The 25709-nt window shown below is 51.8% G+C and overlaps 2 protein-coding genes across 7 annotated transcripts in view; one reads left to right on the top strand and one right to left on the bottom strand.

Annotated features, from left to right (window-relative positions):
* PPIL2 (peptidylprolyl isomerase like 2) overlaps nt 1-3016 on the top strand; it is a 41662-nt gene extending 38646 nt beyond the window's left edge. For 4 of the 6 annotated variants that reach the window (XM_036014544.1, XM_036014547.1, XM_036014548.1 and 1 more), the window contains one exon: nt 13-1637. The gene's annotated coding sequence lies outside the window, so the exon portion shown is untranslated. Of the gene's footprint in view, nt 1-12 lie in introns of all 6 variants that reach the window. The other 2 variants (XM_036014545.1, XM_036014546.1) reach the window with 2 other exon arrangements.
* On the bottom strand, nt 1321-25355 carry YPEL1 (yippee like 1). The gene is made up of 5 exons (XM_028528408.2): nt 25240-25355; nt 8313-8595; nt 6443-6486; nt 5814-5922; nt 1321-4289 (listed from the first exon to the last, which is right to left on the bottom strand). Exons 2-5 carry the CDS (start codon nt 8517-8519, stop codon nt 4200-4202), a joined length of 450 nt encoding a protein of 149 aa, XP_028384209.1. The 5' UTR covers nt 8520-8595; nt 25240-25355; the 3' UTR covers nt 1321-4199.
* Nucleotides 25356-25709: the final 354 nt, after the last annotated feature.

Genomic DNA, 25709 nt, shown 5'->3' with positions numbered 1-25709 from the left:
TCTGTGCCTCAGGACGGTGATGGGACCACGTGGGTGAAGACAGCCGGCTCCTGCTGGCCGTATAGAAGGCCCCAGTGAGCTGGCATGCTCCCCTCACCCGTTCTTTTCCACCCTCAGGGCCCACCCTGTGCTCAGCGCCGACCGTCAGCCCCAGCTGTTTAGGGCTGTCAGGCCCGGTGTACCAGCATTTGCTGACTGAAAGATCCCTGATCCTATAAATGTCTTCAAAAAGCTGACTGCTGCCTGCCCGTCCTTGTTTTCTGTTCACTCTGCAGCCTGTGCCAGCCTGCTTCCCATTCTCCTGACCTTGACCCTGCTACCTCAGCTTTCCTGAAGTGCCTCTGTGGAAGCGTGGCGACAGCTGCCTCCTCCCAGGCCCATGTCTCCTCTAGCTCTGGGGCTCTGAAAGGGTCGCTGCCCACCTCTCACGCCCTCCCGTCGGCACAGGCCACCACCCATCCTGCTCGTCACGCTGAAACTCTAACTCGGCTCCACCCTTGGTTGCTCCTCTTTCCCTCCTCATCCGAAACCTCAGTTCCACCGGTGAGTCTCAGCAGCTTCCTTCCAGAATGCACCTTGGATCTTCCCCAGCTCTCATGCCGAACACCAGGTTCCAGGGCTGTCACCAGCCTCGGTCTTGGCCCTGTGTGCACGTCCGCACGGGGCCAAGCCGCCTTCCCAGAGCTCACTGGCCTCGTCTTGCTTCAGGACAGAGACTGGCTGTCCCCTGTGCTGAGAACAAGTTCCGTGCCCCGCTTCGGGCCTGTCCCTCTGCCGTCTCCCTGCACCCCCGACAGGCAACAGGGGACCTGGGCTCTGCAGAGTGAGTGCCTAGCCCCTCTGCAACTTCAGCCAGACACGCCCCCTCAGACCACAGACAGCCGAGCTCTCACTTGTGAGAGGCTGTCTGCACCAGCACTGGCTCACGCAGGAAGAGGGGGCAGGCAGGGTCGGGTGAAGACATGGGGGGTGGGGTTGGTGACCTGCGTGGGTACAGCACACCATCGTCTCCTGGACTCTCCTTGGGGGAGGCGGCTAGCCCTCCCACAGTTCAGAAGCAAGTGCAGAGTGCGGCTTAGCCGAAGCCCTGTGACTACATGGTGAGGCTTTTCCGGGCCCTGATCACAGGCCCCAAACGGGCAGTGAGCCTGGCAGCCGGCGCCCCAAAGGCTGTATCTGCATGTGACCGTGCAGGCCGGGGACCACCTGCGGAAAGGAGAGCAGGCCCCTCTGCTCGCCGGGCACTGCACAGCACCACAGCCCTGTCCCTCGGCATCAGAGCAGAGGCACCTGAGACACACGTGCTACCGAAAAGGAGACACTGGACATGGGAGCTTTATTTTTAAACCTCACAGACACAGAGGACTGAGGGCTGGACACAGGGAGGCCGAGGGGGGCTTGTGCGCTCGGGCTCAGCAGTCCCGCTCTGAGGGTGGACCTCCGGGCCAGCCGGGCCGCAGCCCCGTGGGCCACCCCACGGCGGGAGGACGGGCCAGCCCGGAACCTTTGACAGACGAGGCTTTACGTTTCTGTAGGTGGTTTGGGAGCTTAAGCTGTAGTCGTCCAGGAGTGAAAACCACTTGGATTTTTTAAGTACCTGGTGAGGTCATCAGGTAAATTAAAGGACTTTTGAAAAATTCCTTTTTCTGATCCTTGCTAATAATATCTGACAGATGCCATCAAGATTAAGTGTTAAGGTACAAAAATACTATATTTATGTATATATAAAATGGCAACAAAACTAAACCACGTTTCTAAAGCAAGTGTACTGTGCCAGAGGGCACGGCCTAGTTTTGTGTTAGATGCATTTATAATCTTGGCATCACCTCCTACTCTCCTCAAGGACAGTATTTTAAATAAATAAAAGTCAGGGGATGATGACTGCTGTTTAGGGTTTTAAGAGGGTGGAACGTTCCAGCCCTTTCCCAGCACGTCTGGTCGTGGTTTCGTGGGCGTCCTTCCCTGAAGCCAGCTCATGGTCGGTTCATTTGGTTTCAAAAGGAGCTTGGATTTCGCAGAGGACAAAAAAAGGGGTAAGAATACTCGTATCAGTTACAAAAAAAGAAGAAAACACAAATGTCGTAACTCCACTGGGAAGAAGGGTTTGGCGCCCTCACAAGACACAGGACAGAAACCAAAGTGCGCGAACGGAAGGGGCCGGAAACTCGCCCAGAACATAGAAAAGCTTCAGATACAAGGTTAGTATGTACAAAAACCGATCGGAAGAACTGCGGAAAGAGTCCTCAGTCTCGGCCAAGACCTCGTGGGGAAGCGCTCGGAGTCGCGGCCCCCAGCATCTCCAGGGGCAGCACTGGGGCTCACGGAGGGACTGGACCGAGAAGGGGATGTCAGTTTAGGCCAAGTTCTCAATAGTTAGTACTCACTCCTCAAGGAAGGCGTCCTCCAAGTTTTCACTGAGGACGGAGCTGCCGGAGTGTTGTGTTTCACGTGCCAGCGCACTGGTGAGGCGTCTCCAGGTTTCGGATCCCGGCAGCGATGGGAGTCACCTCGCCCTGGAGGCCTCAAGGCTGCACGGCTGGAGGACACACGGGAAGTGCCGGGGCAGCCCAGAGCTTTGGGGACAGCAGCTCAGGGAAGCAGCAGCCGGCGGGAGCACCTGCTAGTGCAGAGACCCCACTGCTGAACAAAGATCTTCCCTCCCAGTCGAAGACGTGCGTCAGAGGCTCCTCCTCCTCCGTGTGCTGACGCGCCCTGATGTCCCTGCACCCGGGGCTGCCACGCTTCTCGAGTTGCACGGCGTGGAGACTTAGGCAGAGATGGTGCCAAAGGGAAGCTCCAGGTGAGCGGCCGAACCAGAACCGGGCAGGGGAGCCCGGAGCCTGCAGGGGCCATGGCTCTGGGCTCGGGAGGCTGCACGCGGGGCAGGGGCGCGGGCTTGCTGCCAGCGGATGAACCTCACCTGAGGGCAGTTTCAGAGCCATCTCAGGCTGAGAAACATCCGGGCACACTGCTCTCCTTTCTCCCCGCCTCCCCCGGCCCTTTTCAGGCTCAAACAGTAAAAAACAAAACTTATTTGGGAATGTTTTTTGGCCTCCATTTTCTGCAAACTGGTGCAAGCCCCTGCATAGTGCCCACTCCCCGCAGCAGCAGCAGCATGGGTGGACGGAAGCTTACGACAGAGGGCAGAAAGTCAGGACTTGGGAGACAGCCTGGGTCCCTCTATGTCACCCATGGGACAGAAGCAGGTGAGGCAGGGTGACCCGTTGAGCAAAACAAACACCTCATTTACAAAGTTTACACCTGTCTTGCAACTTTAACCTTTTCTGGAAACATTAAAACAATCTACCAAATCTCAAGTTTGAAAGTTTATCCTGTTAGTTCTGGCCTCTTTCATATGCAAAAATAATTATTTTTCTTCAAGTACAACAGAGTAGAAGGGAAATCCGATTCGCTCAGTCCAGTGTGTTGAACTATTACTGCTCCACGGACTGACCACTCCGGGCCTGACTCCCACGTATGCCCCACCCCGGGAGCCCTGGGTCCGGGACTGTGGCCCCTGGAACAGTCTCTGCTAGCGACTAGTTCACTTGCTCTCCAGATGAGAAAGGTATTGGCTTAAATAAACAAGACGTTCCATTAGACACATTTCTCTATAACTTATCTAAAATGTTATCAATGGAGCCCTCTTTTGGAATAAGGCTGGGAAAAAAAGCACTCTTGGTGCATACAATAGAGTTGTTGACTGCTTCTGGAAAATTCTGAAACGAACACTATGACTTAACAGCTCATTTGCAAGCAAAGTAACCAATTTGTAATTTTGCAAACTAGGAAAACAGTGGGCTAAAACCCTTCATGCTGCACGACGGGGGTGACCCCCCTCTCTGAGGAGACCCTGCCCCTGGGGTCTGCAGAGACCTGGTCCAGTGTCACGAGTGGGAGAGCACAGCCAAACCCAACCTCAGAGGCACAGGTTAGAGAAGGCGTTAACTAGACGGCTAGGTCATCAGCTGGTTAATTCTTTCTCTAGCACTTGAGACATTAGGAATATTTCAGGGACGACCATGTACATATAGAGGACATAGACCGGATGGAGCCTTACCCATGGAAACGGCCAGGAGAAGCTGGCGAGCAAGGTTCAAGTTCAAGAAAATACTGTCATCCAGGATGCTCTTATGTTTTCATTACATTACAGTCTCTTTCACGAAACGGTATCCAAAAGAAAACAGGAACTCTTCACTTTACTCCCAGCCATTGTCTTTGATCATGTGGGCCAGCTCGATGATGAATTTTCCTTCCTTGTATTTCTGACTGCTCTCAAACGCATGTTCCTTGGGGTAAAAAAAAAAAAAAAAAGTAGAGACAGGGAAGGTTTCAGGACAAACGGTTTCCTTTTTCAACTTTATTACACTCTGAGCCAAGAAAAGGAGTCCATATGTACGTGTCTCCCCAGGGGTTCCCTGCACCAGGCTCGTGGCCGGGAGGGGTCTGTCGCGGGTGACAAGCCCATTGAGGGCGATGCAGGCCTACTGTGCACTTGCCATCAAGTTATGGTTAACCTTATAGGGAAATACCATTTCAAGGTTGTTACTGAGCACCCACCACAGCAGTGCAGGGCAAGCTGGGAGGTGGGACGAGGAGCATCTTGCTCCTCCCAGGGACTGCGGTTAACGGAGAATGAGGGGGACTCCCCAAGAGCCCCGGGCACAGTCCAGAGATGCTGCAGGGAGGGAGGCCCTTAGTCGGGCAGTGCGCAGGGATGGGATGGGAATGGGCGAGCAGGTGAAGGCCTGGGGAAGCACGCAGACCTCACTAAGCCTATCTCTGTGCTGGGGACTGTGTCCCTTTCCATCTGACAGGGACATGGGACACCAGCAACTATCAAGAATTTGAGGAGGGCCCTGGCTGGCATAGCTCAGTGGATTGCGCTTGGGCTGCGAACCAAAGCATCGCAGGTTCGATTCCCAGGGTACATGCCTGGGTTGCAGGCCATGGCCCCCAGCAACCGCACATTGATGTTTCTCTCTTTTTCCCTTCCTTCCCTCTCTAAAAATAAATAAAATAAAATCTTAAAAAAAAAAGATGTTCTCTCTGAATCCTTAAAAAAAAAAAAAAAAAAAAAAAAAGAATTTGAGGAGGGAGAGCGAGTGGCCCTGATGGAGAAAACCAGAATGGCTGCAGAAGACAACCACCAGGAAGGCACATGCCACACCAGACGGGTCTCCCAAATGGGGGTGGGAGCGTCCATGGGGTGGCTGGTGGGGAGGGCAGAGGGGATGGGCTGGGGCAGTGGGACAAGTGTGGGAGCTATCAACAGAAAAGAGGTCAAAACAAGTGAGATCAGAGAGAACGAGGAGAGACTTCCCAAAGCCCAACACCCAGAGAGCAGGGACAGGCCAGCCTCGGTGGGGCGGAGGGAAGCCAACAGTTAGGCTGGAGATGGGGCGGGAGGGCGCCACTCAGCACAAGTGCCAGGAGAAGAAGGGCCGAGAATAAGAGCTGTGGACAGAGGGGCTTCTAGGCATACAAGGCACCAAGCAGGGCAGAGGGGCTGCTGTGATCCCCACTGCAAGGGGACCGCCCAGCCCCTGCCCCAGGCCCATCAGCCAGTGAGCATCCCCGGTGAGTGGGACACCAGGCCGCATGGGGCCTGTGGGTGGGGCTGCGTGCCCAGGCGTCTTTAAGCGGTTAAACGGGAATTCTTTCAATGCACGAACCCTCTGACCTGTGACTGGGGGTCACACTTCGGGGGCGCGATCTCGCGCCTCTGCAGATTTTGTTTTCCAGTGTAAACATTTTGTTTGCTAGAGTAAGTCTGAGTGTCCCTGAGCTGTCAGAAGGAGGCGGCTACTCACGTATTTCCACCCAAGTGTGGTTTTGCAGTTCTCACAGTAGATGTCTGCGACGGCGTGCAGGCCCGTGAGCAGCACTCTCTCCTCCGCGGGGCCGCAGCCCACGTTCACCCTGCAGGGAGGGGGAAGCAGGTGCTGGAGACTGTCCCTGGAGGGGCCCCGGGCCGGCAGGGCGTTCCTACCCCCACCTGGCTCCCACCCTGCGCAGTGACTTCTCAAGCCAAAGGCCACCAGCAATTCGCCCTTGTTTCTTCTTGACTCCCTGCCTCCCCCAGCGCCTGCCCACCGCCACCTCTTATGAGAAGGAACGACTTTTTGTTTCCCCGTGAGAACCCCAGGGAACAGCCACGGGGCGGTGGCCACAGCTCTGCTGCAGCGACACTCAAAGCCCACCGCAAATGGCAATCAGGCCACACCATGTGTGCGGGACTCATTCCTCAGTTAGGAGCCTCATGCTTTCCCAACGCTCTCAAGACCAGAGAGAGGGAATTCTTTACAGACCACGTAAGTGATGCTGGGTAACACTATCTGCTGGTGAAGAACACTATCTATGTGCCCCAGCTCTGAGGAATTACACGGGTGGACAGAAGCGACAGGCCCGGCCTGATGGCGAACACGGCAGCAGTACTCACACAGAATTGAAGAGGTAGGCGCGTCCCTGACTTCCCTGAAAGGACTGCAAAGAAGAAAGACAGTTTCAGAAGGCTTGCTGTGCGAGGGCACAGGTGATGGCGAGTCTGGCGGTTTGGAACGAGAGCGGTGACACCGAGTCCGGGTCACGGGGCGTGAGCCGAAGGGCCTCCTGGCAGAGTGCGAGGGGCAGCGCTCAGGGCCCCGGGCGGGACAAGCATCTTCCCAAATGGGGGGCCCGGGAGTCACGGAGCCCCCGGAGCCCCAGAGGGGCCGCCCAGGCGTCCTTCTCACTCACTCCTCCAGCACAGGACGCCCCCTGTCTGTCAGATATTAGGAGCAAGAGGATGTTTTCCTGCTTTTCCACTGAAATAAAAACAAAGCCACAGCCCATGATGGCCCCTTCCCTGGGGGAAAGGACAGCTCACCCCAGGAAAGTGTTACAAAGCTAAGAAACAGCTTGTAGCATGTTTATGCATTCTCGGATGACTTAGGAGGCAGAACGGGGTACCAGCGCCTCCCTGACATAATCGGGCCACCCCCAGCCTGAGCTCCTGCAACCCTCGCCCTCCTGGGGATGGGGGACACTGGCGGGGGGAGGGGGTTCACCCGCGCTGGTTCCAGGCTCCAATGACCAACTGGAACAGACGACTGCAGGCGTCACCAGTGAAACGCAAACCAAATCAAGAACACTGTCCGGGTGTCTCTGCCTGCCACCTGGCCCAAATTTGAAGGCAGAGAGGAAGGGCAATGGGAGCTCAGGCTGACAGTACCGGCATGTGGAAGGGGCACACCGCACGGCCCAGCAACCCCACCTCGCAGAACCGAGCACCAAGAACAAACCGGTGTGCACTCACAAGGAAGTGGGACGAGAACAGTGGCTGTCAGTGTTTGCAATCACAAGAAACACGACAGAGACACCCACCAAGAGGCGGGCAGACAGTGGGTTTGTTTCACACGGGGATTCACGCAGACACTGAACAAAGGGGGACAGGGACAGACACCATGAGTGTGTGTGGGGAGACAGTCACAAAGCGCTGTTCAGGGACGAAAGCTGGCTGCAAAATGACAAGTCGTGAGCCCTTTCTCTAAAGTGAAAATGGCCCTGACTGGTGTAGTTCAGTGAATTGAGCGCGGGCTGCAAACCAAAGAGTCACCAGTTTGATTCCCAGTCAGGGCACATGCCTGGGTTGTGGGCCAGGTCCCCAGTAGGGGGCGTGCGAGAGGCAACCACACATTGATGTTTCTCTCCCTCTTTCTTCCTCCCTTCTCCTCTCTAAAAATAAATAAATAAAATCTTTGAAAAATAAAAGCTCACAAGAGGGTAATTCTAAGCATTACATCCTGCTAATAAAGAATTCTCCCTAATAAGAAAGGAAGGGGCTGTTCTCGTCACATCTCCCAGGCAGCAAAGAGGGCCGGCGCTTCCCTCCTGGGCGTTTTCCAAAAGATTTTTCCGGAAGATACCATTCTCCACCCGACAGCCTCTTTTCTTAACCATTCTAAGTTTTAAGAAAGTCTTAATTCCCTTCTCCTTACACTGTTTCCCCAGATTTTCTAGACTGTCTCTTCCTTCCGTGGGTCTGGCTTCACACGACTTTTTCTGCTCGGGCAGACAACCGACCCGGCTTGCTCCTCGGGACCGCGGGCACCCCTGTGCCCGGCCTGACGAGCCCAGCCACCATGGCCTCTTGGTGTAGCCTTGCGTCACCACACGTGGGACTTCCATCAGCGTTGCCCAGAAGGCCCCAGACTCTCAGGACACAGCAAACCCAGGCAGCTGTGTGACACTACCTGCCTCGTCCATCTGCGAACTAGGGGTGATAATGGTTGTTAAGGACTCTCATCCACTTCTAGGCACAAACCACTTGCCTTGGAGATCAGCTCGTCGTGATTGGCCAGGTGGGCTCTGCAGTGGACACAGCTGTACGTTCGGTGACAGTCTGGCAGGTAAGCTTGGAAAGTTTTGGATTTTGTCATCTTCACCATCTCTGCCGGGCACGTGCTGCTCAGCTCAGGGCTGGCACCGGACGAACCGCGGCTCTGCGGGGGTCTCTGGCAGAAGCAGCACTGGAACATGCACGCAAGAGCCGTTGCTGTTCCAAGGGCGTGTGGCACTGTCCACACAGCGGGGACGCAAGGAGGACGTCACAACCTGTCAGTAAGTCCAGACACACAGTGAGTCACGGAGAGAATGAAACTCACCAGGAAGGTGCATCCAGGATGCGTGTGAAGGAGGCGGCTAGGCAGGGCTTTCTAGTTAAAGATCTAGTCCTTCGCATTAACTGCACAAAAAAATACTTGCACTTAATCAGTTTAACCTGTCTAAACTTAGTTGAAAGTGGCAGATGAACTACTTTTACATTCAAGTAACTTGAGGAAAACATTGATCAAATACACCTGACGCTGTGTGTGGCCTCAGGAAACAGCAGCCAGTCCCGTCTCGGGGGGCCGACAGCAGCACGAGATACATCTCGTCCCAAATCACGGAATTCATGACTCAAAGCACCATGGCATTTATGAACGCCAGGGACGGATCCACTATTAACTGGTCTCTAAGAAACTGCATGGCAATACAGAAGTAAACCTTTGGATGTGGTCAAATGATTCTAGAGAAGGGTGCCTGGGCCGCTCAGCGGGGGAGGACGTTCCAGGAACGCCCCTGGACAGCAGGACGGCCACCTGCAAGTGGTCGGAGGCGGACCCCTCCCACAGCCACAAACCAAAACCAACTCAAATGGATCAAAGACCTAAATTAAGAGCTAAAAGCGCAAAACTCTTAGAACGAAACATGACACAAACATTTGTGGCACTGGGTTTGGCAGTGACGTCTTGGACACACCCCAGGTACAGACACGCGCACGCTGGCAGAGGGCACAGTGCGAAGAGAATGGGCAGAGGTAACACAGGAAGTGACAGAAGACTGAGGGTTTTCCAGAATTACAGAAAGACACCCATCCACAGACTTCAGAAGTCCAATAATTACAACTATGAAAAATAAAAATAACGCCACACAAGCCACTTAATAAAACTGCAGAAAACCAACGCAGGGGAAAAGCCTTACAAGTATCCAGAAAGGGGAAATTACCTTTCAACAGAAAAACTTCCCAGGGAAAACAATGGAACCCAGAAGGCAGCAGTAGAGGAACCTTTAAGGTTAGAGATAATAACTGCCATCCCAGAATTCCATATCCAGTGAAAATATCTTTAGAGGATTTGGGAAATGATATCTTCAGGCAACTACAAAGTATGACCTCAGAAAAATATCACTAAAGAAGTTCAAGGACGTGCTTTTCGGACAGAAGAAAAACACCACTAGATAAAGTCCAAGCTTCAGGCTCTAAAAGAAGGAATAGTGAATAAAGAAAGCAGTAAATACATAGGCAGTAAACAGAACAATGACCTGGATAGCTTTAAAAAGATACAGTTAGCCCTGTCTGGTGTGGCTCAGTGGATTGCACACATACCTGTGAACCAAGGGGTCAGGCTACCAGTTCGATTCCCAGTCAGGGCACATGCCTGGGTTGCAGGCTGGGTCCCCACTAGGGGGCGTGTGAGATGGAAGAAGAGTTGCCTTGGGCCACACATTAAATACACAAACACTACCAAAAACTGATGAGCAAAAAATAAAAGGTTTTAAGTAAATTTACGATTTTGTGTTGGGCTGCATTTATAGCCTGCGGGCCCAGGGCTGGACACCCCTGCAAGGGAGGCAAGAAAGGAGAGGGGAAGAAGGTCAGAAACAGAAAGCACAGAGAAAGGAGGATGACTTACACCCAAGCAGAGCACTGCTTACATAAAATGCAAATGGACTAAATGTTCAAGTTCAAGGTTCCAGATTGATCAGAGAACAAAAGTCCTCTACATGCAACTTACAAGAGACACATCCTAAACATGGAGACAGGAAAGGGTTGGAAAGGCCAGGAAGTGGGGAGGCGGCAATGCGTAGGCATGGTCTGCAGTTATTTGCTGGCAGTCCATTTTGAAAACGTATTTCTTGTGTCTGAGTGATTCGCAACAAAGAAGCAAGAGAAGGCAAAGCAGAGGGAAGATGCACAGGGTGAGGCAAAGTAGAGTTACAGTCGTGAGTACATAAAGCAGTTTATTCTTGTATTATCTATTGTATTATTTTCTATATGAACAACTGTAAACCCACTTTTGCCCCACCCTGTAATATGCAAAGAATAAAACTTTGCTAGCAGGTAAATGGGTTACTTCATAGTAAAAACAGCAAGAGATAAACAGCAAGTACATATATTACCTAATAACAGCCTCAAAACATATAACTCAAAAATTGACAGAACTACCAGCCTCTGGTACTGTTTTGTCTCCTAAATAAACTACTGAAATCAAACTACAAAAAAAAGAACTACAAGAAGAAATACATAAATCAGTAATCAGACAAGAATTACTACTTACAGTATACACAGTAGAATAAAGTATATTTCATATATTTATATACTTAGTATATACTTAGAGCATGCATATATACACAGGATATACTACATAAATACACACGATAAAATATATTTGCATTTTATCTTCTCAGTAACTGGCAGAGCAGACACACACAGACGAGTGCGGATCTGGACGGTGTGCGCAGCGACAGAGAAGCTGCACCTAAAAGACACGAGGCAAACTGAGTAGCAGAACTCATACTTGTTTGAAGCACACACACACCTACAAAACCGACCACACAGTAAGTCTCAGCAGATTCCCAAGGACTGAACTCACAGTATCTTCTCTAACTACAACACAATTAAGGTAGAAATCAGTAATAAAATATAACTAGAAAAACACTCATGTTTAGAAATTAAGAAATGGAGACTTCCGGCCAAGATGGAGGTGTAGGTAGACACACTGTGCCTCCTCACACAACCAAAATAAGGACAACAAAAATTTAGAAACAAAAAAACAACCAGAACTAACAGAAAAGTGAACTGCATGGAAGTCCAACAACCAAGGAGTTAAAGTGGACACATTCATCCAGACCGGTAGTAGAGGGTGGAGAGGGGTCGCAGCAGAAAAAGCAGTGGCTGGTGGACTCCGGGTGGCAGCGGGCGGACCCATAAAGGTAGAGATTGTGAAGCGGGGCACGGCGCACAAGGAGGCTGGCTGACCGGGTGGCCCCACATTCACGTACAGATAAACCAGGTGAAACTAGGGAGCGAGACAGACCGCACAACCCAGGGTCCCTGCTCCGGGAAATAAAGCCTAGAAACACCAACTGAAAACACCTGTGGGGGTTGAGGTGCCGGGAGACTCCCAGCATCACAGGAGAGTTTGTTGGAGACCCACAGGGTCCTGGAACATACACAAGCCCACCCACATGGGAATCAGCACCAGAAGGGCCCAGTTTGCTTGCAGGAAGCGGCAGAAGGGAGTGAAATCCGGCAGAGAGCAGAGCAAGCACCATGTTCCCTCTCGGACCCCGCCCCCACATACAGTGTCACAACACAGCCACTGGGTTGCCCCACCCAGGTGAACATCTAAGGCTCCGCCCCTCACTATGTAACAGGCGGGACAAGGCAAAAAAAAAAAAAAAAAAGGCCCAAATGAATGAAGAGATCAGAGACTCAGAACAAATACAACTAAGTGACGAAGAGATAGCTAATCTATCAGATACACAGTTGAAAACACTGGTAATCAGGATGGTCACAGAATTGGTTGAATTTGGTTGCAAATCAGATGAAAAACTGAAGGCTACACTAAGTGAAATAAAAGAAAATGTATATGGAACCAATAGTGACAGGAAGGAAACTGGGACTCAAATCAATGGAGTGGAGCAGAAGGAAGAAAGAAACATTCAACCAGAAAAGAATGAAGAAACAAGAACTCAAAAAAATGAGGAGAGGCTTAGGAACCTCCAGGACATCTTTAAACGTTCCAACATCCGAATTATAGGGGTACCAGAAGGAGAAGAGGAAGAGCAACAAGTGGAAAACTTATTTGAACAAATAATAAAGGAGAACTGCCCCAATCTGGCAAAGGAAATAGACTTCCAGGAAGCTCAGAGAGTCCCAAAGAAGTTGGACCCAGGGAGGAACACACCAAGGCACATCACAGTTACATTAGCCAAGGTAAAAATGAAGGAGAGAATCCTAGAAGCAGCAAGAGATAAGGAGACAGTAACCTACAAAGGAATTCCCATCAGGCTGTCAGCTGATTTCTCCAAAGAGACCTTACAGGCAAGAAGGGGCTGGAAAGAAGTATTCCAAGTCATGAAAGGCAAGGACCTACATCCCAGATTGCTCTATCCAGCAATGCTTTCATTTAGAATGGAAGGGCAGATCAAGTGCTTCTCAGATAAGGTCAAGTTAAAGGAGTTCATTATCTCCAAGCCCTTATTATATGAAATGTTAAAGGGACTTACCTAAGAAAAAGAAAATAAAAAAACATGTACAGTAAAAGGACAACAAACTCACAATTATTAACAACCACACCTAAAACAAAAACTAAGCAAACAACTAGAACAGGAACAGAACCACAGAAATGGAGGTCACATGGAGGGTTAGCAACAGGGGATTGGGAAGAGGAGGGGGAAAAGTTACGGAGAATAAGTAGCATAGATGGTAGATAAAAACTAGATAGGGGGAGGGCAAGAATAATATGGGAAATGTGGACGCTAAAGAACTTATGACACATGGACATGAACTAAGGAGGGGGAATGTGGGTGGGAGAGGGTGTGCAGGGTGGAGGGGAATGAAGGGGGGGTAATGGGACAACTGTAATAGCACAATCAATAAAATATATTAAAAAACACACAAAACTTGAACACACTAGGGAGGTAACGAAGCCAAAAGTGTTTGCAGAAGCCAAATAAAATTGACAAGCCTCTGGTGAGACTTATCGCGGAGAGAGGGGGAGAGATCAAATAGAAATGGAAACAGGATATCACACTTTTGGATAAGATTCACGAATAACAGGATGACCAATTTAAGTCAATATATTTAAAATGGAAACCACAGGACACCCGGTCAAGATGGCAGTGTAGGCAGACATGGCTGCCTCCTCGCGCAACCACATGAAAATTACAACTAAAATATAGAACCACCATCACTCAGAACCAAAAATTGGGTTGAATGGAAGTCTGACAACTACAAAATTAAAGAAACCACATCCATCCAAACTGGCAGGAGGGGCACAGACGTGGAACAGGCTGGTCCCACATCCACGTGTGGTGGATAAAAATTCGGGAGGGACATCTCAGGAGTGAGGAGTCCCAGTCCCACACCAGGCCCCCCAGCCAAACGTGCCAGTGCCAGGAAGTCCCTCACAACTTCTGGCTGCAAAAACCAGCAGAGATTGAGTCGGAGGAAGAAACTGCTAGAGCCACAAGCACTTCCCCTTGAAGAACCCACACAGGGACTTACCTACTCAGACTCACTCTCTCTGAGCTCCAGCACCTAGGAGAAACCGAAGTGTTTGGCATCAAGGTGAGCAAAGGTCACTCACCTTTTCTAAATCCTCCACCCTACAACTTGGCTAGTATTGTTTGACCTGCCTTGGAGATCCCTGAGACTCTGCCCCAACCAACTTAGGGCCCACCCAAGCTTCTTTTACATATGAATGTCTGGACTTGGCTCCTCCTCCACAACTTTCTAAATCCTATCAAACAAGCTGCAGCCAGCCTAGGTTCACAGCTTGGCTTTGCCTGGGAATCTCCAAGCCCAGCACAAGTAGCAGTTATTTCAGATTGCTTTAGGCAGGGTGCTCTGGTCAAAACACAGGTGGGGGCTGATCTTGGTCTGCACCACCCGGGAAACCCAGGGTCAGTGCACCCAGTGGACAGCTACAGACCACGTCGGAGCACCACCACCCTGCCCCTGCACAGCTGACCTTCCACTGAGGGCAGAGGTTGGTGGTCAGTGGTCACGGCCAATCCATACAGTTAACTGGCCTGGCTAAATCCCTCCCATTCATCTGCCAACAGCAACCAAGGCTCAGCTACAATAAGATGGTGTACTCAGCCTACACGAAGGACACACCTCAAGTACCCAGTGTGGGTGATAGGGGAGGCTGTGCCACTGGACCCTATAGGACACCTCCTACATTAGGCCACACTACCAAGACACAGAGTCAAAGAAGCCCTACCTAATGCACAGAAGCAAACTCAGGGAGGCTGCCAAAACGGGGAGACAAAGAAACATGGCCAAAACGAAAAGACAGCTCAAAACTCCAGAAAAATAGCTAAATGAGCTAAATGAAATGGAGATAAGCAATCAACCTATCAGATGCAGAGTTCAATACACTGGTTATAAGGATGCTCAACAAACTTAGTGAGGACCTCGGCAGCATAAACAAGATCCAGTCAGAAAGGAAGGACACACTAACTGAAATAAAGAACAATTTTCAGGGAAACAAAAGTAGAGTGGATGAAGGCAAGAATCAAATCAATGATTTGGAACATAAGGAAGCAAAACATAGCCAATCAGAACGAGAAGAAAGAATCCCCCAAAACAACGAGGACAGTGTGAGCAGCCTGTGGGACAACTTCCAGCATTCCAACATTTGCTTCTTAGGGGTGCCAGAAGGAGAAGAGAGAGAAAAATAGTGGAAATCTATTGGGAAAAAAACAATGAAAGAAAACCCTAATTTAGTGAATGAAATAGTCATGCAAGTCCAGGAAGCACAGAGTCCCAAACAAGATAGACGCAAAGAGGCCCATTCCAAACACATCATCATTAAAATGCCAAAGGTTAAAGGTAATGAGATGGGAAGGGGTCGGGGAGAATGGGTGAGAGGTGAGGGAATCAGGAAGTCCAAATGGATAGTTCCAGTGTAGCTGTGGGGCTGCAAAGTCTAGTGTAGGAAAGAGAGTAAACAAAGAACTTACACCCGGGACTTCCGGCAAGATGGAGGAATAGGTGGACGCGCCGTACCTCCTCGCACAACCAAGATTAGAACAACAATAATTTACAGTCAGAATAACACCCAGAACTGACAGAGGATTTATCTGAATGGAAGTCGGGCAGCCAAGAAGTTGAAGTAGACCCGTACATCCAGACTGGTAGGGGACGACGAGCCGGGTGGGCGCGGGGCTGGCGTGGGTCGGCGGCGCGCAGAGGTCGGGGAAAATTTGGCGCGAAATTGGCGCGACAGCCATCGGGGCGCAAGAACGCAGCGCTGGTCCCTGAGTACGCAAGCTGCGGCTAGCGGATCCAGTGAGGCAGCGATTGTGGACCAGGGCAGAGCTCTCAGCCCAGAATCCCAGAGAAGGGACTGAGATCCCAGGAGAACGGAAATGCCGCCATTGTTCCCTCCCGTCCCCACCCTCGCCCTCACATATAACGTCACAATCTAGCGACTGGGGTGCCCAGCCCCGGTGAACACCTAAGGCTCCGCCCCCCCCCCCACCATAACAAGAGCAGCCAGACTGGGAGAAGAAAAAGGAGAGACAGGGAAAGAAATGTTTCCAACAGAACAGATCAGTCCCCCAGGACTCATCCTTTTGAGCGACCAAGAAATAGCCAGTCTATCAGATGCACAGTTCAAAACACTGGTGATCAGAAAGCCCACGGAATTGGTTGATTTTGGGTGCAAATTAGATGAAAGGATGCAGGTTACCATAAAAGAGATGCAGGAAGATATACGGAGGAGAGCCAATAGTGAAAGGAAGGAATATGAGTCTCAAAACAATACAGTGGACCAGAAGGAAGACAGAATCAACCAAGCAGGAAAGCATGATGAAATAAGAATTCAAAAAAAAATGAGGAAAAGCTTAAGAGCATCCAGGATACCTTTAAACGTTCCAATATCCGAATTATAGGGGTACCAGAAGGGGAAAAGCAACAAATTGAGCACGTATTTGAACAAATAATAAAGGAGAACTTCCCCAATCTGGCAAAGGGAACAGTCTTCCAAGAAATCCAAGAAGCTCAGAGAGCCCCAAAGAAGTTGGACCCAAGAAGAAACACACCAAGGCACATCATAATTACATTAGCCAAGGTAAAAACAAAGGAGAGAATCCTAGAAGCAGCAAGAGATAAGGGGACAGTAACCTACAAAGGAGTTCCCATCAGACTGTCAGCTGATTTCTCCAAAGAGACCTTACAGGCAAGAAGGGGCTGGAAAGAAATATTTCAAGTCATGAAAGGCAAGGACCTACATCCCAGATTGCTCTATCCAGCAATGCTTTCATTCAGAATGGAAGGGCAGATCAAGTGCTTCTCAGATAAGGTCAAGTTAAAGGAGTTCATGATCACCAAGCCCTTATTTTATGAAATGCTAAAGGGACTTATCTAAGAAAAGAAGATAAAGAAAAGACATGTATAGTAAAAGGACAACAAACTCACAATTATTAACAACCATACCTAAAGCAAAACCAAAAGAAACTAAGCAAACAATTAGAACAGGAACAGAACCACAGAAATGGAGGGCACATGGAGGGTTAGCAGCAGGGGGGTGGGAGGAGGAGAGAGGGGGAAAAGGTATAGAGAATAAGTAGCATTGAATGCAGGTTGAAAATAGATAGGGGGAGGGCAAGAATAGTACAGGAAATGTAGAAGCTAAAGAACTCATAAGTATGACACATGGACATGAACTAAAGGGCGGGAACATGGGTGGGAGAGGGGGTACAGGGTGGAGGGGAGAGAAGGGGGAAATGGGACAACTGTAATAGCATAATCAATAAAATATATTAAAAAAAAAAAAAAGAACTTACACCCACGGGTGGAAGGGAACAAGGGTGGGGGGATTGCCTGAGGGGATGGGGGATGCTGGGTGGAGGGAAGCAAAGGGGGAAAATTAGGACAAATAGTATAATTAATAAAACATAATTAAAAAATAAAATGAATTGAGCACGGGCTGTGAACCAAAGCATCGCAGGTTCGATTCCCAGTCAGGGCACATGCCTGGGTTGCAGGCCACGGCCCCTAACAACCGCACATTGGTGTTTCTCTCTCTCTCTCTTTCTCTCTCCCTTCCCTCTCTAGAAATAAATGAAATCTTTTAAAAAAATTAAAATAAAATGGAAACCACAAAGATAAGTCTTTAGAAAAAATGTAACTTTTCAAAACTGACTCAAGAATAATCCTATTAACTGAAAAAAGAAAAAAAAAAAAGGAATCACCGGTAAAATGGTTCCTCCCCCAGGACACGCACACACGAATCAAAAAAACCTGAAAGGCCCAGAGAACATCACTGATAACTTCTGCCGACAACCCTGATCTGACACAAACTCTTCTAGGAAAAGAAGCTCAACCTGATACCAAACCTCAATCACGGCAGTACAAAAATAAAGTTCGCTACAATTTTCTTTTTTTAAATAAAGATGTTATTTATTTATTTCTAGAGAGAGGAGAAGGGAGAGAGAAAGAGGGAGAGAAACATCAGCGTGTGGTTGCCTCTCATGCGCCCCCTACTGGGGACCTGGCCCGCAACACAGGCACGTGCCCTGACTGGGGGTGGAACTGGTGACCCTTTGGTTCGCAGGCCGGCACTGATTCCTGCCGGCACTGAGGGACACCAGCCAGGACCCACAGTATCTTTACATTAAATGTAATTCAAATCAAAATCCAAGAAGGCGTGTTGATGTGTGAACCAGGGACTCTGAGAAAGAAAGAGACAGACAGACAGACACACTTGGCTCTAAAACTCACCCTACAAGTGTCTGAAGGGAAGGAACAAGTTTTCCTCGACCCTCTGAGGGTCCCTGGCTGGGTCTGACAGTTGAACCAACACAGGCAGACGGAGGAAAGCACACACATCTCACTGAACTGGCACCACAGGAGCTCGCACGAAAGAATGAAGACCTAGAGAGGTAACCGGAGCAGGAAACTTGTATACATTTTAGACAAAGAATCAGCACATTCGTGAAGGACCAACCAGGCAGAGGGGGTTTGGGCTGGGGCTGGGCTAGTCCATGGTGAAGAAATAACCAGAACAATACAGGTTAGCCTAACAAGGTGTGTGTACACCAATTTCTTAGCCCCAGGTTCCCCGTCTCTGGTGATAAGAATGTCCTCGCCCCTCCTGGTATGGGGGCACCCCCCGCAGGGGAGGTTCATGGACTGTGTCAGGACATAAGCGCGAGGCGGAGAAGGAGACGGACCTTCCTGCTTCTGCTGTGTTCTCACACTCCGTCAGCCCGAGGCCTTCGATCTCAGGTAGCGCATTCTGAGGTAGTGCGTCCGGACGCCCATCGCATCAAAGGCCCAAACTGGTGAAGAGCAAGATGGGAGCGTGTCTCTTCCAGAGTCTGCGGGAGAGCCGGTCCTGTCGCTTTCTGCCAGAGTCATCAAGAGCATGACACTGGCTGGGGACAGAAACAGGTCCATGTGACCTTAAAGAGGGCCCAGAAAGAGACCTACACCTACCACAGATGGACACCAGCTATAGCAAAAGTGACACTGTGGCCCACTGGGAAAGACTGGTTTAAATAAAAACTGTCTAGGAGGAGGAAAAGTTGGATCCTACTTCACGCCGTAAACAAAAATGTACAGCCCCGATCACGCTTCGCACCAGAGAGGACCAGCCGGCTGGCCTGCAGCGAGGGGACATCTGCCCATGGCCACACCCGCCTCCCCACGACGAAGCCCCTGCCTTCTCCGGTCTGTGGTCTTTACAAGCGTATCTCAACAAGCCTGACCGCACTGGGTAATCCCAGTTACTAATCCCCCAAACACACCTCCTTCCCCATTAGCTGCTATTAAATCATGTGTCCATCCTGAATTTTTTCCTTGGGGTTCTTTGGAATCAAGGACAGCTTGTTACCAAATTTAAGGGGTTGACTGCTTGGGGTGCTCTGTTCAAGAAGGAAGCCTGGTTGTCGAAATGCAGTTTTATTCCCTCGGAGCAAGTAAAGGACACAGAATTCATATCCAAACCAGTGTCCCTAAGGGAGGCTAAGCCATTGCTTATGTATCCTATTTGGTTAATTACACATTGATTTCTACTTTGCAGTTGCTACATTAATCTGTTGGGTTCCTTTCAAGCTCATCCTGTTTACAGCTGGTCTGCAAAGTACTGGGCTACATTAAAATACTGTGCTACATCTTAACACTTAGCAAGAATAACGTTTAGTAGTAACATTCAGAACTGCCCACACCCTGAGACCCTCACCCTATCTAACAAAACATTAGCCCCAATACATTTACTCCAACTTTACCTGTTGTTCCAGCCTACTGGACCCTGTATGAATTCAAACCCTGGCAACCCTCCCATCTTTGATAAGCTCACTGACGTGCCCCAGGGAGGTCACAAAAGTGTCAATTTGGACACCACCAACCCCAGCCCAACCAGCAAAGTCCATGTCCTTCCCCAGCTGCGTCTCCTCTCATCTCCACTCCCCTCCCACCCGTCCCACACTGTCCAGGATGCATTCAAACCCACACACGCCCCACCGGTCAGTAATGGCCAATAAGGAAGAAGTGAACTTGTTCTGACCTCACTTCGTATTGAACTCATGTCAAATCTGTTTTAATATCTTCACCCTTTTTTTTTTAATTGAAAGGAGCCTTAAATCAATAATTTCTGTTTTATCCCTTCTCTCCTTTCTCTGAACTGCCTTCTAAACTAAGGCATAATGTAAGGGGCTGAGAGGCATCCTGGATTATTCGAAGGCTAGGTGTTCAGGTCTCCAGAGTTCTCGGCCCCTTGGATGGCAAAAGCACCGCTGCCTGCAACCCGACTGGGAACCTTGGACAGAGAGTGCCCTGCACTGAGTCACACTCTCACACGTGCGACCATCACTTATGTTCGTGATCAGAGTAGGGGATGCTCCTCATTTTTTATTTTAAAAAGATTTTGTTCATTTTTAGTGAGAGGGGAAGGGAGGGTAAAAGAGAGGGAGAGAAACATTAATGTGTGGTTGCCTCTCCAGCGCCCTCTATTGGGGACCTGGACTGTAACCCAGGCACGTGCCCTGACTGGGAATCGAACCCACAACCCTTTGGTTCACAGGCCCGCACTCAATCCACTGAGCCACACCAGCCAGGGCAACCAGGGCTCATTTTTAAACACTGAATAGGACAACACCTTTAAAAGTAGCAACTTGCCAAGGATTTATTTTCAGTTTCTCAATGCCACGTATGCCTGGCAGTTCACTGTGGCCTCCCATGAGCAGCCCCCACCCCAAGGCATCCTCTACCTGAGGAGCCCCCAGGGGTCTGGATGGCCCCTTCCTCGGGGCAGGGAGGCCCTGCTCACGACCCTGTCATGTCTCCGAGCCTGGCCCACTCTCTGGGTTCGTGGTCAGCCTGCCCAAGGCTGAGCGGGGTGTTTCGGCATCCCCACCCTCGTCCCACCCCGAGGGGCTCCGGCAGAGCAGCGGTCAGGCTTGGTTTGTAACCGCCTTTAAAAGAGACTAAAAAGCATATGTATCAAGTGAACCGAGTCCTCTACTGGACGCTATGTCCCTGGGCGGGGGGGGAGGCAGCTACCATCCCCCCAAAAGAGATGAGCGAGGTAATTTTTAGAGCAAAAGCAGTACTCTGGATTCCAGAAGAGTCTCTCCTGAAATAAGCATGCACACTTATTTTAGGAGAACGTGAATCAGGCCTGCATCCATATGGCGCCGTTACCGCACTTCTGAAGTCAAAACCTGTGAGAAACGAGCCTCAGAGAGTCCTGACACTTGCAGGGCAGAATGGAGGCTGGCCGAGGGCCCCCCCCCTCTCTCTAAGGCACCCTGCCAGGTCCTCGCTCCCCCCAGGCCAGCAGGCCCCCAGACGCCCCTTTCTCTCTGCTCCCCACGCCGTTTGCTGTTCTTCCCAGCCTTCCCACTCCCTGGCGGGTGAGCTCCCGCCCCAGGCCGCGGCCTCACCAGGGAGAAAAAGGAGGCACCAGGCAGACAAGCAGCGGGCTTGTCAGTGTGGGAGGAACCAGGGTCTCCCTGTCACTGGGGTGCTGGTGGACAGAGCTCCAGGGGAGCTTGGGAAGAAAACACAGCTCGAAATGACACGGCGCGTGCTCACACGGCCTGCTGTGCCCGGCCGGAGTTCACGGAGAAAGCGGAACCCCAGGCCGGCAGCGTGCACAGGGACATCTCGTCTGTCACGGGCACGGAAACGCAGACTCCCCCGGGGCCGCACAGCCAAAGCCAGCCCTGGAAGCAGCTGACTCTGTGAAAACCAAATGAATGAACAGCAGCCTTAAGTAAGAGATGCGTGCTCTTATTAGTCCCGCTCTGCAGACAGGGAAACTGAGGCCCAGAGAGGTTCACCAATCTGCCAATGTTACACAGTGACACTGGGCTGGATTCAAAGCCAGAGGGTCTGCACCCTGGACCACAGCGCCTGTAGACAGGTAGACGAGCGTGAATCTTCCTATGTTATGTTCATCTGCACACATTCAAGGCACACTGATACCTGCCTTCCAACCGAGCAGGCTGGCAAAGATTCTGGGAAGTCGGTAACACCACCGCAGAGAGCAGGCCGAGATGCAGCCCTACGCTAACTAACACCATCCGCACTCGCCGACCAGGGTCCACCCCAGGCCCTGAGCTCCCGGCTCACTCGCACAGGGGCAACCCACCTGCATACTGGTTGTCATAAGGTTGCCTGTAACAACAAAAGAGCACAAAGCTCCTCGAGCCTAACCCAGAGACCAGCAGAACACTTTCGTACACGTGAAGCAGTGGGACCTCAGGCCGGGGCAGGAAGGACAGGGCAGGTGACTAAAAGCAGTGTGTTTGCTTTCTGGTAACTTCTGATTTTGATACCAAGTGTGTGTACTGACAATTCAAACTCACACTGGCACGGAAAGGCCTGGAAGGGTTTACATCAGAGGGTGGCGGGCCTTTGGCAGTACCAGGTGCCCCTCACACCCACAAACTCCCTTCCGATGCCAGTGAGAGGAAGGAAAGCTTTTCTCCACACTTCAGGGCCTGCAGCCTCTGAGGACCCCTGATCCAGTGGGAGGGGGGAGGGGAGAGGGGAGAGAAGACTGTCCTCCCCCTGCGCGGCTACCCTCAGACAGAGCGCCCTCGGCCCTCTGTGCATTCCACAGCCCTGCCTCTCTGGGCCCTGGGTTCCTGCCTCGCCGGGCGGCCAGGGCACCTCTGTCCCCAGCTCTCCTCCCACCGGCGGTCTGGTCCTGTCTCCACGTCTCCCATGAGACTACCAATTAATGAGTTTGCACTAATCCAATCTTTCAGATGAAACGTCAATACATTCTTCTTTGATTCTCCCACTAGTAACAAAGTTTCCCATCATGGCCTTGAGACATTATAGCAAAGGTTGCTAGCTTCCCTGCTAACAGGGGAAAAGACACAGGAACGACAATACACCCTCAAGGCTGCCCTTCTCTCCAGATGAGAGGGTGGGAATGCACCTAGAAGACTGAACTGAAGCAAGAGGGAAGAAGTTGGTCATCTTAAACTATTGGTCACATGCTAAATAAAACATAAGCAAACATTCAAAGCCTGGTGTTGTGCAAGGGCAGGGAAAAACCCAAAATGCAAGGAGGAAAGAAAAGGGGGCCAGTGTGCTCGAGGAAGTGGGGGCGAGGAGTATGCTGGGGCTGGGAAGACAGGTGGCTGCGGCTGCAGGACGGAGCCAGCAGGTGAGGTTTGCCAGGAGACAAGGCTGCCCAGGGTGGGGAGTGGGGACAAGGGTGAAAGAAGGCTCCACTCAAACTGTGCCGTGGACTTGGTGGCCATGCTGTTACCTTATCTGTAAAATGGGGGTGATATGCGACGCACACCGTGGTCCTGAGGATCACCCGAGAGGTCCTGTCACTGCAGCGTGGTGGGGTTAGCAAGCTCGGCTCAGCACCTCACAAACCCCACGGGGCATCCCGGCTCTGTGGCTCAGCAGGTGCCGGAGCAGGGGTCCCTCTCTGGGGCGCCGGGGGTGGGGGTGGGGCTGGCTGCAGGATCTCTACCCTGCTCCCAGCAGCACACAGGTTTCCCGCAGGGCCCTGTCTCCGTCCAAGGTCTCCCAGCTGGCCAAGTCCATCTCATCCCCTTGCCTTCTTTCTGGAAGTTAACTCGCACTGCCCTCCCCAGAACCCTTGGCTTTCCAGTGACTTGGCTGTTTCGGAACTTTCTCCGACCTCTGCTGAAATCTCTTGTCAAAATTCCCACTCCCTGGAGGTTTTGCTGATTAACAGATCTAACTACTTCTCTAAAATTCAAAACCAAATGCACGTGGAATGAAGAGTGTCAGGGAATGGTTTTAAAGCAGACAGACTTCTATCGCTGCTTCACATCCCCAACCACACTCCTTTTCTCAGTCCCCCAGGGAGAAGAGTGCACTAGAGCGACACGCTAGTCCCTGGCCCCCCGCACTCCCACCCCTGCCTCCAGACACAGGGTCCTCGTGGACTTGGTGAGGGCCGGTGGGACCGAAGACGGACACTAACAGGACGCTGCTCTCAGCATAAAAGAGCTTTACACGTTTTAGTGCTTCAAAACCAGAAAGACTGCACGTCTGGAACTTACAGGAATGGACCCGTGTCAGCTGCTAATTTTGGCAAACGAACCATGGCCATGCCGGACGGGAACAGAGAGAAAGGTAACACTGAGTGGGAAGCACACTGGGATGGCCTGTGCTATTTTTTTGCAATTTGTATGTAAATTTACAATTATTCCAAAACAAGGGCTTCGTTTAAAAAGCAGGACTATTGCTCAGATTAGTAATTAAGATCAGTCATTTTTTAAAAAGTGCCCCAAACAGGCCCAACCCCGTGCGACGTGGTTAAGACTGGAGTTTGCCCTGGCCCTGGCTCCGAGGGGCTCCCACCAGCAGCACACACTCGCACCCTGCGAGGAGCGGCGAGCGGAGGGCCTCGCTTTCCGTCCCCCAGATGTGTCCCTGCTGCCACCCCAGAGCCCACACAGCCCGGCGCAGGGAGACCAGTGCAGGGCTGCGAAACTCCGCAGCGCTGGGGCGGAGCGCAGCACCTGGCTCAAGGCAGGGCTCGTCAAACCTCCGTCTCATCCCCCAGAACGGAGCAGAGGCTGAAGGGCGCCCAGCTGGCGGGAGAGGGGCAGCTGGCGCGTGTGAAGCACCTGAAAGGGATTCCCGGAGCAGGCAAGCCGCGTCTTGAGGCTTGGGTAGTTTAGGAGAGTGAGGGACTCTGGCTGACGGAAAAAACAACATTCTTGGCAAAGAAACGGACAGGTTAAGGTGTGTATGTTTTGGATACAAAGAGAAAGAAGACGTGCAGCTGAGCAGAAAAGACTTGGGGGTGGGGACACTGGTATCTCCCAAGGCCACTGTCTGCCTAAAACGGAATTCGTCATTATTTCTATCCTACAACCCAGCACACGATTTGGACATCAAACATGCCAATCACAGGCAAGGCTGGGGGAGGGGGACCCTGCTCAGCAGGTTTCCAAAGCGAAGGCATTTGCAAGCTCTGCTTTAATAGAGCCAGTTGCCCCAAGTGGGGAACTAGCGGAGGGCAATTCAGTTTAGTCACGACCTTTATGTGGGCAACTTGAAAACGTTTCCCCCTTTTCTTAATTATTCCTAGGAGACCTTTTTTGGTCTCATTTTCCTCCCCAATGGCGAGTTATTATTATTTTTCTTAAGAGGGAAAAGCCTGTATTATGTAGTTCATTCCCTCTGTACATTTTTTTTTTTCATGGCGGGGGTGGGAGGAGGAGGGAAGAAAGCGGGGGCGGGGGGCAAATATTAGGCTTTTTGGTCTGCTCCAAACGGAGTGAACCAAATACCAACAAATCAAAGAATCAAATCAGAAGGAAAACATCGACAGGTGCGGCCCACTCGCGCCCCGCCCGCCCGCCTGGACGCCCAACAGGTGCCTCCGGACCCCGCCCGCAGCCGCAGGCTCCTTGGGTCGCCACAAAGTGGCCGCCCGCGCAACAGTGTCCAGGCCCGCCCGTACTCACGGCCGCTCGGCGGTCCGCGCCCCGGCCCGCAGCGCCCATCCGTCCCGGGCCTCGGTCAGCGCGGGCTCGGTTCTCAAGCGCCCCGGGCGCGACCCGGGACGCGCTGCGGCCGTTGTCGCCTCCGCAGGGCGCGAGGCATCCTCCCGCCGCCGCCCCGCGGGCCGCCAGCCCTTTGTTTTGGAGCCGCGGCCCCGCCGCGCCGCCGTTAACGGCCTCGGAACGCAGGGCCGGCCAATCAGCATTCAGCACTGCCCGCGCCCCGCCCGCGCCCCGCCTCGCCCGCGCGCCCCCGCCCTGCGCGCTCCGAGCCCGGGAGCTCGGCCGGCACGCACTCGGCCCGGCTGGGCAGGGGCGCACGTGCCGCGGGGCGCGCCGCGCTTCCATTGGCCGGCCCTCTGAGCGCGGCCTCGGAGCCAGCCTGTGAGGGCCGAGGGGCGCAGGGGCGGGGCCGCGCGGGTTGGGGCCGAGCT

Source organism: Phyllostomus discolor, chromosome 13 (assembly GCF_004126475.2).
Source record: "Phyllostomus discolor isolate MPI-MPIP mPhyDis1 chromosome 13, mPhyDis1.pri.v3, whole genome shotgun sequence".
In the NCBI taxonomy this organism is placed as follows: Eukaryota; Metazoa; Chordata; class Mammalia; order Chiroptera; family Phyllostomidae; genus Phyllostomus; species Phyllostomus discolor.
The sequence above is the reverse complement of the archived record's forward strand: the minus strand, read 5'-3'. Positions and strand labels throughout refer to the sequence as shown.